The 18885-nt window shown below is 38.6% G+C and overlaps 1 protein-coding gene across 3 annotated transcripts in view; it reads left to right on the top strand.

The window, feature by feature from the left end:
• The first annotated feature begins 8102 nt into the window (after positions 1–8102).
• CRLF1 (cytokine receptor like factor 1) overlaps positions 8103–18885 on the top strand; it is a 211527-nt gene continuing 200744 nt past the window's right edge. For all 3 annotated transcript variants that reach the window (XM_077254486.1, XM_077254336.1, XM_077254409.1), the window contains exon 1: positions 8103–8410. In XM_077254486.1, the coding sequence (XP_077110601.1) occupies positions 8356–8410 (55 nt within the window). In that variant the 5' untranslated portion in view covers positions 8103–8355. The remainder of the gene's footprint in view (positions 8411–18885) is intronic.

Below are 18885 nucleotides of genomic sequence, written 5' to 3'. Positions count from 1 at the left end.
GAGGGTCTCAGAGGAACAAGTAAGTCTGCGTAGTACAAAAATCCAGCTCATAGGGCAGTGGTAACTGGGTTGACCATATATCTACTCCTAACGCCAACACTAGAAGTAGCCGGGGAACATGCCTACGTTGGTCGCTAGATGTCTCGCGCCAGCCGGAGGACTAACTACCCCTAGAAGAGGAAAACAAAGACCTCTCTTGCCTCCAGAGAATAGACCCCAAAAGTTGGATACAAGCCCCCCACAAATAATAACGGTGAGGTAAGAGGAAATGACAAACACAGAGATGAACTAGGTTTAGCAAAGAGAGGCCCACTTACTAATAGCAGAATGTAGTAAGATAACTTATATGGTCAACAAAACCCCTATCAAAAATCCACACTGGAAATTCAAGAACCCCCGAACCGTCTAACGGCCCGGGGGGAGAACTCCAGCCTCCCTAGAGCTTCCAGCAAGGTTAGGATACAGATTATGTACAAGCTGGACAAAAATGCAAACAAAAACAAATAGCAAAAAGCAAGAAAGCAGACTTAGCTTAATCTAGCAGGAACCAGGATCAGTAGACAAGAGCACAACAGATTAGCTCTGATTACAACGTTGCCAGGCATTGAACTGAAGGTCCATGGAGCTTATATAGCAACACCCCTGACCTAACGACCCAGGTGAGCATACAAGGGATGGCAGACATTCCCAGAGTCAAATCACTAGTAACCACTAGAGGGAGCCAAAAAGGTAAATTCACAACAGTACCCCCCCCTTAGTGAGGGGTCACCGAACCTTCACCAAGACCACCAGGGTGATCAGGATGAGCGGTGTGAAAGGCACGAACCAAATCGGCCGCATGCACATCAGAGGCGACCACCCAGGAATTATCCTCCTGACCATAGCCCTTCCACTTGACCAGGTACTGAAGCCTCCGCCTGGAGAGACGAGAATCTAAGATCTTCTCCACCACGTACTCCAACTCGCCCTCAACCAACACCGGAGCAGGAGGCTCAGCAGAAGGGACCACAGGCACAACGTACCGCCGCAACAAGGACCTATGAAATACGTTGTGAATGGCAAACGACACCGGAAGATCCAGGCGAAAGGATACAGGATTAAGGATTTCCAATATCTTGTAAGGACCAATGAAGCGAGGCTTAAATTTGGGAGAGGAGACCTTCATAGGAACAAATCGAGAAGACAGCCATACCAAATCCCCAACGCGAAGTCGGGGACCCACACCGCGGCGGCGGTTGGCAAAACGCTGAGCCTTCTCCTGTGACAACTTCAAGTTGTCCACCACATGACTCCAGATCCGCTGCAACCTATCCACCACAGAATCCACCCCAGGACAGTCAGAAGGCTCCACATGTCTCGAGGAAAAACGAGGATGGAAACCAGAGTTGCAGAAAAATGGCGAAACCAAGGTGGCGGAACTAGCCCGATTATTAAGGGCAAATTCAGCCAACGGCAAGAAGGTCACCCAATCATCCTGATCAGAAGAGACAAAACACCTCAAATAAGCCTCCAGAGTCTGATTAGTTCGCTCCGTTTGTCCGTTAGTCTGGGGATGAAAAGCGGACGAAAACGACAAATCAATGCCCATCCTACCACAAAAGGATCGCCAGAACCTGGAAACAAACTGGGATCCTCTGTCCGACACAATATTCTCAGGAATGCCGTGCAAACGAACCACGTTCTGGAAGAACACAGGAACCAGATCAGAAGAGGAGGGCAGCTTAGGCAAAGGAACCAAATGGACCATCTTGGAGAAACGATCACATATCACCCAGATGACAGACATGCCCTGAGACACCGGAAGATCAGAAATGAAATCCATAGAGATGTGTGTCCAAGGTCTCTTCGGGACAGGCAAGGGCAAGAGCAACCCGCTGGCACGAGAACAGCAAGGCTTAGCTCGAGCACAAGTTCCACAGGACTGCACAAATGACCGCACATCCCTTGACAAGGAAGGCCACCAAAAGGACCTGGCCACCAGATCTCTGGTGCCAAAAATTCCCGGGTGCCCTGCCAACACTGAGGAATGAACCTCGGAAATGACTCTGCTGGTCCATTTAGCAGGCACAAACAATCTGTCAGATGGACAAGAGTCAGGCCTACCAGCCTGAAATCTCTGCAACACACGCCGCAGATCAGGAGAAATAGCTGACAAGATAACTCCTTCCTTAAGAATACCCACAGGTTCAGCGACTCCAGGAGCATCAGGCACAAAGCTCCTAGACAGAGCATCGGCCTTCACATTCTTAGAACCTGGTAAATACGAGACCACAAAGTCAAAACGGGAGAAAAACAATGACCAGCGGGCCTGTCTAGGATTCAGGCGTTTAGCAGACTCGAGATACATCAGATTTTTGTGATCAGTCAAGACCACCACACGATGCTTAGCACCCTCGAGCCAATGACGCCACTCCTCAAATGCCCACTTCATGGCCAACAACTCCCGATTGCCCACATCATAATTTCGCTCTGCCGGCGAAAACTTCCTGGAGAAAAGGCACAAGGTCTCATAGTAGAGCAACCAGGGCCTCTCTGCGACAAAACGGCCCCTGCCCCAATCTCCGAAGCATCCACCTCCACCTGAAAGGGAAGTGAGGTGTCAGGTTGGCACAAAACAGGCGCCGAAGTAAACCGGCGTTTCAACTCCTGGAAAGCCTCCACGGCAGCAGGAGACCAGTTAGCTACATCAGAGCCTTTCTTGGTCATATCCGTCAATGGTTTAACAACGCTAGAAAAATTGGCGATAAAACGACGGTAGAAGTTAGCAAAACCCAAGAACTTCTGAAGACTCTTAACTGACGAGGGTTGAGTCCAATCATGAATAGCTCGGACCTTGACTGGGTCCATCTCCACAGCAGAAGGGGAAAAAATGAACCCCAAAAAGGGAACCCTCTGTACACCAAAGAGACACTTTGAGCCTTTAACAAACAAAGAATTTTCACGCAAAACCTGAAACACCATCCTGACCTGCTCCACATGCGAGTCCCAATCATCAGAAAAAAACAGAATATCATCCAGATAAACAATCAAAAATTTATCCAGATACTTCCGGAAAATGTCATGCATGAAGGACTGAAAAACTGAAGGTGCATTAGAGAGCCCAAATGGCATCACCAAGTACTCAAAATGACCTTCGGGCGTATTGAATGCGGTTTTCCATTCATCGCCTTGCTTAATGCGCACAAGGTTGTACGCACCACGAAGGTCTATCTTGGTGAACCACTTGGCACCTTTAATCCGGGCAAACAAGTCTGACAACACCGGCAAAGGATACTGAAATTTGACAGTGATCTTGTTTAAAAGCCGATAGTCAATACAAGGCCTCAAAGATCCGTCCTTTTTGGCCACAAAAAAGAATCCCGCACCAAGAGGGGAAGAAGAAGGACGGATATGCCCCTTCTCAAGAGACTCCTTGATATATGAACGCATCGCGGTATGTTCAGGTACCGACAAATTAAACAGTCTCCCCTTAGGAAACTTACTGCCAGGAATCAAATCTATTGCACAGTCACATTCCCTATGAGGAGGCAGTGCACTGGACTTAGACTCGCTGAAGACATCCTGATAATCAGACAAATACGCCGGAACTTCCGAAGGCGTAGAAGAAGCAATAGACAAGGGCAGGGAATCTCCATGAATTCCATGGCAGCCCCAACTTGACACCGACTTGCCTTCCAGTCCAAGACTGGATTATGGGTCTGTAACCATGGCAAACCCAAAACAACCAAATCATGCATCTTATGCAGAACAAGAAAACGTATCACCTCCCGATGTTCGGGAGTCATGCACATGGTAACCTGTGTCCAAAACTGCGGTTTATTTTTTGCCAAAGGCGTAGCATCAATACCCCTAAGAGGGATAGGATTTTCTAATGGCTCCAGAACAAAACCGCAGCGCTTGGCAAATGACAGATCCATCAGACTCAGGGCAGCACCTGAGTCTACAAACGCCATGACAGGATACGATGACAGTGAGCAAATCAAAGTTACAGATAGAATAAATTTAGGTTGCAAATTACCAATGGCGACAGGACTAACAACCCTAGTAAGACGTTTAGAGCATGCTGAGATAACATGTGTAGAATCACCACAGTAGTAACACAAGCCATTCTGGCGTCTATGAATTTTCCGCTCATTTCTAGTCAGGATTCTATCACATTGCATTAAATCAGGTGCCTGTTCAGACAACACCATGAGGGAATTTGCGGTTTTGCGCTCCCGCAACCGCCGGTTGATTTGAATTGCCAGGGCCATGGAATCATTCAGACCTGTGGGAATGGGAAAACCCACCATCACATTCTTAATGGCTTCAGAAAGGCCATTTCTGAAATTTGCAGCCAATGCACACTCGTTCCACTGGGTCAGCACGGACCATTTCCGAAATTTTTGGCAATACACTTCAGCCTCGTCCTGGCCCTGAGACATAGCCAGCAAGGCTTTTTCTGCCTGAATCTCAAGATTGGGTTCCTCATAAAGCAAACCGAGCGCCAGAAAAAACGCATCAATATCAGCCAATGCCGGATCTCCTGGCGCCAGCGAGAAGGCCCAATCCTGAGGGTCGCCCCGTAAAAAAGAAATAACAATTTTCACTTGCTGAGCGGAGTCTCCAGATGAACAGGGTCTCAGGGACAAAAACAATTTACAATTATTCCTGAAATTTCTAAATTTAAATCGGTCTCCGGAAAACAGTTCAGGAATCGGTATCTTAGGTTCTGACATAGGATTTCTGATAACATAATCTTGTATGCCCTGCACACGAGCAGTAAGCTGGTCCACACCTGTAATCAAGGTCTGGACATTCATGTCTGCAGCAAACACAAGCCACTCAGAGGTAAAGGGGAAAAGAAAAAAAAAATGAGAAAGAGAAAAAAAAAAACTCAGAATTTTCTTTCTTATAATCCCGCTTCTGCAATGCATTTAACATTTAATACTGGCCTGGCAAACTGTTATGACCCCAATGGCGAGGGTCTCAGAGGAACAAGTAAGTCTGCGTAGTACAAAAATCCAGCTCATAGGGCAGTGGTAACTGGGTTGACCATATATCTACTCCTAACGCCAACACTAGAAGTAGCCGGGGAACATGCCTACGTTGGTCGCTAGATGTCTCGCGCCAGCCGGAGGACTAACTACCCCTAGAAGAGGAAAACAAAGACCTCTCTTGCCTCCAGAGAATAGACCCCAAAAGTTGGATACAAGCCCCCCACAAATAATAACGGTGAGGTAAGAGGAAATGACAAACACAGAGATGAACTAGGTTTAGCAAAGAGAGGCCCACTTACTAATAGCAGAATGTAGTAAGATAACTTATATGGTCAACAAAACCCCTATCAAAAATCCACACTGGAAATTCAAGAACCCCCGAACCGTCTAACGGCCCGGGGGGAGAACTCCAGCCTCCCTAGAGCTTCCAGCAAGGTTAGGATACAGATTATGTACAAGCTGGACAAAAATGCAAACAAAAACAAATAGCAAAAAGCAAGAAAGCAGACTTAGCTTAATCTAGCAGGAACCAGGATCAGTAGACAAGAGCACAACAGATTAGCTCTGATTACAACGTTGCCAGGCATTGAACTGAAGGTCCAGGGAGCTTATATAGCAACACCCCTGACCTAACGACCCAGGTGAGCATACAAGGGATGGCAGACATTCCCAGAGTCAAATCACTAGTAACCACTAGAGGGAGCCAAAAAGGTAAATTCACAACAGTTCTCTTCTCCTGTAATTGTTCTCTATGCTTAATGTGGCACACACAAACAGACAATGCAAGGATTGAGATTCTTCCCTTTTCATCTGGCTTCACGGGTGATTTTCACCTTGCCCACACCTATTACTTGCTACATGCATCACATGCAAGAAACAAAGTTGTTTACCCACAAGTTTGAAAAGTTGGCAACAATTTTGTACGACCGACTGTTTGTGTTTTGTGTGAAACTATGTCCAGTTTGCCTTTTTTCCAGTTTATTTGTGCTGTTCCAATACACACAAAGGCAATAAACGTGTATAACAAAACGTGTAATTCTAATAATTTTCTGGGAGAAATACTTCATTTTCTGGAACAATTTCTAGGGTACCAACACTTTTGGCCATGACTGTAGCTTCAACATTTTGCTATATCACTTGCACCTTTTGATTATTATTCATAGTCACCTCAATTTTCAATATTCAGCACTGAAGTAATTCACCACAATCAGATTAAGTCTTTTTTGACAGTATGTGGAATTAGCTGTAATCTCTGCCCTCCTATCTCTCTGGAAAAGTCTAAAATGTTCCTGTATGGCTGGCCCACATCTATTACATTGGCAGTAGCAGTCCACCTTGATTGGTTGAGCTACAACATGTGATATGAAAGCTGTAGGGAATTATGTGGAAGCCTGAGCGGCAATGCCTGATGTCATTAGCCTGCTCACTGAATCTTCAGAAGTTTGTGAAAAGGCGCTGCTTTGACGCTAGTCACTACGCATGGACAGTCCATGAGGCAGAAGAGTCAGGGGTTCAGGGGTCAAAATCACGAGGGTACATAGATAAACAAATGAAAACACGAAAGCGTAAGTCAGGTCACAGTCCATGGTCAATAACAAGAGATAGCGGATCAAAAGCCGAAAGACAAGACAAAGGGATAGTCAGAACACAGTCCAAAGTGTCAGGCAGCAGAAGATCAGAACTCAGCGCAACAGAATCAAGCTAACACCAAGAAGCACAAACTACGTCTGGCAGGGATCAGGGGCAGACAGCTCAGTTAAGTAGCTATGCGATCACCAGAACACTGAACACCTGCAGAAAGTCCAGCATGTCCCAGTCACAGATTGCACAGCAGAGCTGTCAATCAAGACACAGACAGCTCAGCAAGACAGCTTCCATAGAACAGCTTAGCAATCATTCGCTGAGAGGAGGAATTGTGATATTTTATTTTATGGCGATCCTCGTGAATCAAATTGCAGAGTGTTCAAATTCATGGTGACATGCAAATTTCAGAAAATTAGACCCGAAATTGATTCTTGAAGTATTGATCTGCTTATCTCTAATTGGGAACTCTATTTACATCTGTCTCTGGTTTGTGAATTTTAAATGATGTTACATGAAAATTAAGAACTTTAATTCCTCTACGCTCAAAGAAAAATTTTAATATCACTTGATTCTATAGCTATGCCACTTATTCGTGCAAAATAATGCTTTATAATTTTAAAAAGAGTTTATCTTCTGTTGTGTAACATGATTGTGCTTAAGAGGGTGATTTTCAATTAAAAAAAACTATATTTAATAAAATTAAAAAAAATGAAATATTTCTCACCTGTTAAATCCCTAGCTCTTGTGGTCCTCCCTCATTTCTTAACATGCCACCTACAATGACATGATGCAGTGAGAGCATATGACCACTGCAGCCAGTCATTGGCCAAAGTGGTTATGGCAGTAATTACTCTGTGTGACTGCCCTGATGCCCTTGTAAATAAAGACAGGAGGTGATCCCAGAAACACTTGTGTGTCGGGGCATATATCAAATGAGTTATGTGTCTTTTATATTTTCTTATATTTTCTTTTAACTGTTTTTTTTTACTTTTGATGCACCCATTTACCAATATAACATTTTCTATTTATATAGATAATGTTACAGTTTTGAGTTACTTTTGTGGCAAACTACTTCACAGAGACATGCCTGGTAAATGTGACCCCAGAGAGAGATTTTACATCACAATTATAGCATTAGAGCTGCCTGGATATTGCTCATAAAACATCTTGGTTAATTCTTAGCTTATTAAGAAACTGCTGATATCTGCTCTGACACTCTAACGCCATCACCAGTTTGATATTTTAATGACGACACAAATTAACCTTGGCAGGAAAAGTGATGTTGTAAGTGACCTCATTTAACGACTCAGACAATTCCTGGTCGTGACTCACATCTGAAGGTTTTTTACGAAGCTTGAGTGAAAAGGAAAAAAAAAAAATCAGGAAATGTCAGCAGACAGAAGAAGTAAAAAGAGGGGAGAATGACAAAAAGGGGGCAGCGGAGGAATAGCAAAGAATGTCTTCTCCAGCACTGTAGGGCTTGGTAATTTTGGCAACCCATGTGGGCGGGGAAATGAATGGGGCTACAGGCATATTTAGCTTGTCAGTTCTCAGTTGCTCAGACTTGCAAAAGGGTTTTCCTTAACCTGCAAGCTGTCTGTTTCCTCTATACATGCTTCGCTTATTTCTGTAGCTCATATAGAAAAATCTGCGTTGTAATAAAAACACATAGACAAGCAGCTTTCTTACAGCAGTACATACCAGCGGGGAAAAAAAAATTCTTCGGAAATTCACAAGATTCAAGGTGGAATTTTTTAAAGTGCTCAAGTGGATTTTAAAAAATCCTTGAAATATGATCACCTTAGTGCTTCTCTGGATTTGCATCTTAATTGTGAACTCCTTGACTCGTAAGTAATATTCTTTATATTCCTTTTCGTTATTGCTTGCTCAGGTTTATGGATAATTTCAAAACAGTGATTTATTATCACTTCATCTATCTGTACTGTATACTAAAGTCATTCAGAAATGTTTTAATCATATATATCTTAATTTTAGAGAATTTTAGCTGGGGTACTGAATAAGTGAATAATAAGATGTGTCATAGGTGGAATATTTTTATTTTATTTTCATTTCTTAACAAATAGCCTGCCTATTAAGATAAGCATGTACATTTTAATGTGAAATCATTTTGACAAATATATTTAAACACGTATATAAAATACATATATGCACTTATTTTATATTAATATATAGATAGAGAGAGATAATATTTAATACAGTTCCATATACAAACACAAATATCTATCTGACTGTGTAAAAATACACACACATATATATATATATATATATATATATACTGTATATATATATATATATATATATATATATATATACACACACACATACATACATATATATATATATATGTATATATACATATATATATATATATATATATATATATATATATATATATAGATAGATAGATAGATGGATATATATATATTTTTATATATATATATGTATATATATATATATATATATATATATATATATATATATATATATATATATATATATATATATATATATATTTGCCCTGTATAGATGCAATGGAAATGAATAAGGTTAATAATCTGACATTTCCCTATCATAAAAAAGAGATAGAGATGAAAGCACCGGATACAAGAATGTAAATTTAAACAGTAGTGGTACAGCTTTCAGCTGCAAAGTAAAGCCTATAACATATGAGGAGACTCCAGTTGTGGAACAGACCTTGTTAAATTGAAAAGGTACGTACACATAAATCGTTCTGCCTGAGGATTGGCAGTGTTTCCGTTGTGCTTTTAAAAAGCTTGCTGGAATTATTGTTTTAGAGGATAGTGAAAATATACAAAGCTAAGGAACACAAGATCACGTGCGCAAATTCACCCTAGTGCAGTGATCTGTATACAATAATGCGTCTCCAAATGACATCTACATGCACTGAGGATGCAAAGGCTGAAGTACAAGCAGGGAGGTTAAAGTGGTGGTCTGTGAATTCCTGATTTGACTTGCTTGAAGAAAGGCAGAAAATGTAATCTTTCTAGAGGTTCTCAAGTGGTAAAGCTTTGCATAAGGTTGCCTGCAAGAATATATTAATTGAGAATCATTTAGGGATTGGTATGAGGCAGCTGGACACAGATGATAGGATGCTTCAGGAATCTGGTACCTATTCTCTGTAATGCTAAATACCCTAAATCATTTATTACTTTTTCTGCTCTCTAGGATATTATTGACATCTATGTTTTAAAATCGACCTCTATCTAAATGAAGCATTATTTGATCATCAGATCCTCTGTGTTATAGAGATCGCTGTACCTATGTTTTAAAACATGCTAATGTTTATCTCCAAGAATGAAGTTTTGCGGCACACTAGTTACTTTATAGGGTCCTACTTTGGTAATGTGATCTGGTATACGTAAGTTGAACAGTACTCCAATCGAAACTCCTTCAGCTACTTCCATTTATCAGTTAAAAATATAAGCAAAAAAAGGAAAAAAATAAATATGAATATATAGGTATGTCATTATATTCAAGTATGACATGGGCTGATATTGGACTATGATCCCATTCTGAAGATAGTCAGAAGTGCAGAGAAGTAGTAATAGAGGAGCATCTTGCAGCAGTGTATACAGCTGCCTGCTTTCCCTTTAAGAAATGATAATGACTGTGAGGGTTATCATATTGTTACCATTAACACGTCATACCTAGTCTGGTTCTTTGTGAAAATATGTAAGATATGTACAAGAAAAAGCCTAGCAGTAGCTTTTTAGCATAATGCCAAATATAGTATGGATTGATGCACTATTACCTGTGGGACTATAAGTTCTTATCCTGATCGTATTAATGTATTGTCACATGGTATGAATAGCATATGTACATATATATATATATATATATATATATATATATATATACAGTATATATGTGTAAATGTGTATATATTTAAAATACAGATGCTATTCTAAAGAACATTCATAAAATATTGTGGTTATCGGTTATTTTGCAGCACCTTTAGTAAATATCCTGACTATTATTCCATAGAACATTCACTAAACATATTTTTTCATTGATAATTCAGTCTTGCTGTTTGTGATAGCATGGCTGCTATAGAAGAAGAGCATTGTTTAATGAAAACCAATCCATAGATTGCTGCCACATGTGTGGTTCCTTTTCCCATTTTATAATGGTGGCATTGTATGTGCAAATTTACAAAACCGCATTCAGTGTTACGCCTGTAAAAGTCACAGCCATAACAATTCAGCCTGAAAATGGCGCTTCCATTTCCCCAATACCTGGGAGGTGGTACAGAAATCTGCATTGCTATTGATTTCATTTACTAGTAATGTAAAAGCGGCATACAGAATCTTTTTTTTCCTGTACTTTGCAGCCTTGTAGATATTTGCAGGACATACACATATGTTCTTAGCAGCTGGGAAAGGTGTGTGAGCTGAATATTACAGATCCAATGTCCATTTGAATGTAGATGTAATATACCTGCTACCTAGCAGACTACGTTCGCATGTTCCAGCCTCCTTATGTTGTACCAGCCAGTCGTATGGTGAAGGTCTTCTTGTCCTTTCACTTATTGCTTTCTTTTATTGCAATGAATGGGGGGAACAAGCAATGATGAAATGGGAATTTATCCAGTTAACCCTAGTTAAGTTATTTTAATTGCTACAAGTATCTTTGAACAACACGCTATTGGCCAGGAGACAAGTCCGCCAGAGCGTCAGGAAGCCCTGAGTGCATTAACATTCTAGAATAAAGGAAATGTAATAATGCAGGCACTACCCTTATGTTTTACATTTCAGACACTGATTTTGCATGATCATGCACAGTTTCTTGGCCGACATCTCAGTGTTAACGAATGTCGAATAAATCTTTAATTTCATTTTCGGCTCAAGTTCTCTATTGTCTGTAAGGACTGACTGCTGGAACAAGGTTCCTTTCTGCTTTAACAAGTGGTCTGCTCCTTGCTATTCAGTGACCAAATTGTAATAAAAATCAGTTCAACAAAGCAGACCTGGGGTCACAAGGAATTGTACGTGTTAAAAACATCTTGTGCTTGTTAAAACCATCTCCTCGTTTCTAAATTACCTTGTTTCATCATTAGGAAACAAGCACTGGGGTTCTCAGTATCAAAAGTCCTGAACAGGAGTAGAATGCTTTTTCCAAATTAAAGATATATATATATATATATATTTTTTTTTACTTGTGGTCCAAAGTGGCACCAGATGGGATATGGAATCGTATGTTATTTATTAGAGTCTATTGGCTGCTAGATGAGGCAAATAAAAAAAAGCCCTGCAGATATATGGTTTCCATTGATTACAGGTAAAATTGTCATCTATGGGCCAGGAAGTTTTCTAAATGAATTCCTAAGTAAACATTCCATGCTATCGCACTCTGACTCCATGACAAAATAGAAGTGCATGAGCAAATTATGTGCATGCATATGTTTGAGCTGCCAGAAACTGTCTACATTTTACAGACCCTATATTTCTTAAATATAATGATTTGGTGACTTTTTGTTTCAACCTTCTGCCCCAAACATAAAAAAACAAAATAAAACAAACATCTTGCAAATAGTTATAACAATAGCGTAACAGTTAAATATGTTACTAAAATAATAGCAATGACTAGATAAGCCTTTTTAGTAAGTGATCTGGATATATATACATATATATATATATATATATATATATATATATATATATATATATATATATATATATATATATATGTAAACTACAATAAAGTATGCTACTAGGTGAAACTAGGTGAAGTGGATTGCCAAGGTTAGCACCACAGAATGAGGTTTTACTAGTCAACTTTAATTGTACGATTAATGTCTAAATGCAAGTGTGTGTGTGTATATATATATATATATATATATATATATATATATATATATATGTATATATATATATATATTTATATACTTATATATAAACCATAATAAAGTTCGCTACTAGGTGAAACACGCAGCTGATTGCCAAGGTTAACATCATAGTATGACTTTTGACTAGCCAACTTTACGTGTAAGTTAAATGTCTGTGAGTGTGTGTATAGATAAGTGTATATATATATATATATATATATATATATATATATATATATATACTTATTAATAAGCTATAATAAAGTTTGCCACTAGGTGAAACACGCAGCTGATTGCCAAGGTTAGCATCACAGTATGTTGTCTGACTGGTCAACTTTACTTCTACGATACAAGAGCAAATTTATGTCTATATATCCATATATTTAGCGTAGAGGTAAAGTTGAGTAGTCACACCATGAGGCTAACCTTGGCAATCTGCTTGATGCTTCTCCTAATGCCATACCTTATTGTAGTGGTTTGCCACCTGTGGCTCTCCATTTAATGCAAAGCTGCAACAGTTCAAATGTGGCTTGTAAGACATGCTGAGAGGTGTAGTTTTCGCACGTCTGATTCTTTTCCTATGATATCTGATACATTGTTGCAACATAAACAAGTCAGTAAAATGTCTAATGATTTATCCACTATTCAGGCCCATAGTTATCGATTCCCAAAGGAAATGTTAGGCAAATGTACTATAGCTAAGCTAATTTGATCCTACATATTTAATTTGCAAAATAGATCTTAATAGTACCTTTTGTTAATAACACAATTTTGTCATCAATTTATGTATGTAATTTAAATTTCTGGATATTTACTATGAGCAGAATAATTTCTTCATTCACTAAAACACTTAGTAGTCATATTTCCTTTTAATTTATTTTTTATGCAAAACTGTATATAATATACAATATGCAATATTGCAGAAAAACATCAGACATTTTTTAGAAAGTCATCAGAAAGGTGAATAATAGACTAGACCAATAAATTGGTATATTTAATGTCAGAAAATAATATGTGAAATGCTATATTTTTTATGTATAGGGAAATATTAATCCATGCACCTCTAAGCTCTGACAGGACCCAGAAAATCTACATTGACGCCTGCTCTACTATTCCTCTGCACATTCTAGTAACTATCAGTATAGTGGCCCTATTAGGGAAAAAATGGTTGCATGGGCACCTACTTTATCAGTAGATGCTCCAAACAGTGATTTAACCAACACAATTGCTTTGAAATTAAGCTATTTTGTTGAATACACAAGACATTGGCAAACTCTACAAGGTGGTTCTACTTCTTCTTGATGAAGTTGATAAATTCTTCCGATGTATTTGACTAGCTGTGTAAAATATCTTTGTCTGTTAACAATATAGGACTCACTATTCATTTCAGAAGCTTTAGTAGTTGTCAACTTTCTTTAGTAAGAAGAATAATGGTAATATATGGTAAAATCAGATTGGATTCAGCTTTTTAATGCAAGTACATGTTATTTATAGGTTTTCAGGTAAGGCCAAGCTGACGTGATCATAAAACGGCCACATTTTAACATTTGTACTATGTGTGTGACCTGCACCACCTTGCTTGATTTCTCATTGACCTATGTGGTGATCTAGGTGTAGTTTAGTAGAACCTAAATGGTGAGGGTTTAATACAAAATCTAAAACCCAAGCTGTTGTAAATGTCGCTGTTAAAGTAGAACACGCATGAGATCACCACATGAATTGCTCACAATGAGCCGAAACAAGTACCCTATACCTAAGTACTTACAGACTGCATTTGTGTTTGACTTATGCAATATGCTGTCCTAACTAGTAGCTGATAAACAATCTTTATCAGAACAGTCTCTACAAGTAGAATTTCTTCTCAATGGTCATTATTAAATTTCACTTTAGTTTTGAAGAAAACTGTCATCAACACATTCGTTTTTCTTCCCTCTATGGGTGATACATAGACATTTCACACAGGAATCATGACATCTAGTTGGCAGTCAGAAGAACCTATCCAAATTTTAAAAAAAAAGTATGTTGTTTTTACAAATAAATCTCACTCTTATGAGAAAGTGAGGCTTTAAATCAGCCTTTGTCGAGAAGTAATACTGATCCTTTCATTTTACACAGCTGTATTGTGTTGGCATTTTAATATTTGTTCCACATATCACCCTGTTTTTCTACTGAACTTATATTAGATTATAAAAGAACATTGAATTTATTTGAAGATATAACATTCACTAGTTACCATAATGCACAACTTTATGTGGAACATATTTCTATTTATACAATTGTGTCTTTTTTGACCAAATAAGATATAGACTATTATTACCAACAAAGTCAAAGGGATAATAAAAGTGTACATATTTCTCTATTTTAAAGTGGTTAACTGATTTAGTACACTACTTTCTAAATTAGATATTAATCAGAACCAGCTATAGACATGGAATGTCCTGAACTGTGCTTGTAAAATACAAGAAGATCTACAATTGGAACTCACATATTCATACATGGAATATTCATAGAAAGCAAAATAAACAGAAACTAGAAGTGAAGAAACCTTAAATTAAAACTAAAGTCTAATTTAGGTAAAATCCGATTGGAAATATTTGGAGAGTTGTAGCGGACACATATTGAAGTGGCTCACTAATGTCAGCAGCACAGGAACAGTACTGTGAGCTATACTCATCTGTCCTATGATTATTAGATAAGGTGGTCATATTTCATTGCCAGATTTTTTTTATTTATTTAATAGCAATGGTTCTGCTATAAAAGATGGTCCAGTGCTGAAAACAGCTCCCTGCACCAGTTATTTGTCTAGGGAAACTTTCGGGAATGTGCACCTTATTGTTTCCCATTTGCACTTCACACAAGACAATACTGCTTTGATGCAAAGTTCATTATTTTACTTCATTTTATCTACTTCAGCTGCAAGAAAATATTCTGCATAATAATACAGAGATTTTGTCGTTACATCCTTTTGGGAACAGTAGAAACTATGTAAAGAACCAGACAGAATCCATTTTCAATCTAAAACAATAGGTCACGTGTTGAAAAATATTTTGCGTTGATCAAAAAAATCAGTCAAATCAATTTTATTTTAAAATCTGTTGTAGCAATACTGAAACCTAAATGTGTCAGTAACACTGAAACTTAGAAGAGATTTCCTCCATGAGGATCTGAGACATAAAAAACTAATCATAGTTTATATCTGCTCAAGTCAAAGTAGAATTGTAGTGGAGTAGAAAGAAGAAAAAATGTCTGTAATCAATTTATAGCCAACAAGCAAAAAGTTAAGCCGTTTTATAGAAGGGGCCACTGCGTGGAGAAGCATTCATCCAAAAAGCATCTTGATACATTGGGTTGTGTTTCAATGGCTAAATGTTTGTACACTAAAGATTCATGTACAATGCCCGTAATGAAGTCAAGTACACTGACATTGTATGTTTAAGGTAGGGGTGGTGTAGTTTCTAGGAAGATATTAATATGCCCCCCTAACTATTTGGTAGTCTAATAGATGAATCTTTAATTAGGGTTTGTCAGGAGAACTCTCATTGCTTAAACGTGCAATCCCAACAATAGTTGATCATAAATAAAAACATAAATATATTGGAGGTTTTTATGCATTTATTAAGGTTGTTTGTTTCGGTTAAGGGAAATCTTAATGTTACAGCAATTGATTATATTCTTTGTAACCTTCCTAGTTTGCTACCGTAGCTTGCTCAGAATGACCTGACTCTTAGACACAAAGCAAGGTCCATTCAACAACAGATCAGAGTGATAATACATGACTGGTCTGCCCAGGGCCCTAAGGTCAAACACCTTGAAAAAACTGGAATGCTAATGGCAAATCTGGCTTCACTAATGTCAGGAAAAAGGAAGGTGGAAAGGCAGGAAAGGAGCAAGGAAGACCAGTGAAAATAGGTTGAAAGACGACTAAATGTTACAGTAAATTTATATGTGGATGTTATATCAACATGCATGGCATTTAGAAGAGACTATTGTCTTAAAACCTCATAAAATGTTCTCATTATAACTATATAGAGTAACATTAATTCATGGTGTTCTGGTGTCATGAGTAGAGGAAAAGAAAGCAGTTTTACCCATTATACATTGTTTGTGTAATCATTTGATATCTTCTAACATTGACTAGTGATTTAATGAATGTCCATGGATGACCCAAATGTCCCAGACTTAAGCTGCTCATTGGCTAGAGCAGATGACTTTGTTTCATCTCATTTCTATGCCATAATTCAGACTAAATCAAAATTAAAAACTTTAGTAGAAGACCTAGGTGACACCTGGCAATAGCAAATCCAGCAATTTAACTTATGTGGTTAAAATACCAGGAAATTTACACCATTAATGATTATTTCATGAAATTCTCTCTGATATATTATATTTAAATCTCTATTACGCATACACTAGTGTAGGGCTCTGAGTCTCTGAGCTTAGCTCACTGACTTGATGAAATCAGTGAGCCATGTTGGAATTCATTGAACCTTTTGTGATATGTAATATGTATCTCGGAGCAGTCATACTTTGTTTTGTTAGCAGATCAGTAATAGATGGATAGTACATTTGGATACAGGTCATGTGAAGCTGAAAACCAAACATCTTCATAATATCAGTACATTTGCTACAGAGCTGGTTCTGGCCACATTGCAATTTTTAACTGCTCAACATTTTTGGCAGTACAGTAGTAGTAGTCATGAAGAAGTTCCCCATACCAAACTCTGCCCAGTAATTCCAATAAAGCTCAGAATGTGGAATTAATTTGTACTAAGTGCTTCATTTAATAATATTCAGAATAATTGCTCTTAATTAATGCACCACTGAAAGCACTCATACATTATCTCCAGTTATCACTTCATATCTCAACTTCTACAGACTCTTTTGTCTTACAAGAATTGTTTTAGTGTATACTATAATTCTGGTCTATCTTCTATACCGACATCAGAATAGCTACACTACGGTTCAAAAGTTTAGGGTCACCCAGACAATTTTTCCATGAAAACTCATAATTTTATTAATCAAATGAGTTGCCAAATGAATTTAAAATCTAGTCCAGACATTGACAAGGTTAAAAAAAAAGATTATTATTTGAAATAAAAATTTTCTCCTTCAAACTTTGCTTTCGTCAAAGAATGCTCCCTTTGCAGCAATTACAGCATTGCAGACCTTTGGCATTCTAGCAGTTAATTCGTTGAGGTAATCTGGAGAAATTTCATCCCATGCTTCCAGAAGCCCCTCCCACAAGTTGGTTTGGCATGATGGGCACTTTTTGTGCACCATGCGGTCAAGCTGCTGCCACAAGAGGTCAATGGGGTTGAGATCTGGTGACTGTTCTGGCCACTACATTACAGATAGAATACCAGCTGCCTGCTTCTTCCCTAAATAGTTCTTGCATAATTTGGAGGTGTGCTTTGGGTTATTGTCCTGTTGTAGGATGAAATTGACTCCAATCAAGCGCTGTCCACAGGGTATGGCATGGCGTTGCAAAATGGAGTGATAGCCTCCCTTTTACCTTGTACAAATCTCCCACTTTACCAGCACCAAAGCAACCCCAGACCATCCCATTACCTCCACCATGCTTGACAGATGGCGTCAGGCACTCCTCCAGCATCTTTTCAGTTGTTCTGCGTCTCCAAATGTTATTCTGTGTGATCCAAAAACCTCAAACTTGGATTCATCCGTCCATAACACTGTTTTCCAATCTTCCTCTGTCCAATGTCTGTGTACTTTTGCCCATATTAATCTTTTCCTTTTATTAGCCAGTCTCAGTAATGGCTTTTTCTTTGCCACTCTGCCCTGAAGGCCAGCATTCCGGAGTCGCATCTTCACTGTAGACGTTAACACTGGCGTTTTGTGTGTACTATTTAATAAAGCTGCCAGTTGAGGACCTGTGATGCGTCGATTTCTCAAACTACAGACTCTAATGTACTTGTCTTGTTGCTCAGTTGTGCAGCGGGGCCTCCCACTTCTCTTTCTACTCTGGTTAGAGCCTGTTTGTGCTCTCCTCTGAAGGGAGTAGTATACCCCGTTGTCCCAAATCTTTAGTTTCTTGGCAATTTCTAGCATGGAATAGCCTTCATTTCTAAGAACAAGAATAGACTGTCGAGTTTCAAATGACAGTTCTTTTTTTTCTGGACATTTTGAGAGTTTAATTGAACCAACAGATTTAATGCTCCTGATTCTCAACTAGCTCAAAGGAAGGTCAGGTTTATAGGTTCTATAATCAGCCAAATTGTTTTCAGCTGTGCTAACATACATGCACAAGGTTTTGCAAGGGTATTCTAACCATCCATTAGCCTTCTTACACAGTTTGCAAACACAAAGTACCACAAGAACACTGAAGTGATGGTTATTGTAAATGGGCTTCTATACACCTATGAAGATATTGCAATACAAGCCATACGTTTGCAGCTAGAATAGTCATTTACCAAAATAACAATGTATAGTGTGTATTTC

This window comes from Ranitomeya variabilis, chromosome 1 (assembly GCF_051348905.1).
Source record: "Ranitomeya variabilis isolate aRanVar5 chromosome 1, aRanVar5.hap1, whole genome shotgun sequence".
NCBI classification, from domain to species: domain Eukaryota; kingdom Metazoa; phylum Chordata; class Amphibia; order Anura; family Dendrobatidae; genus Ranitomeya; species Ranitomeya variabilis.
This window is presented reverse-complemented; position numbering and strand designations above follow the sequence as displayed.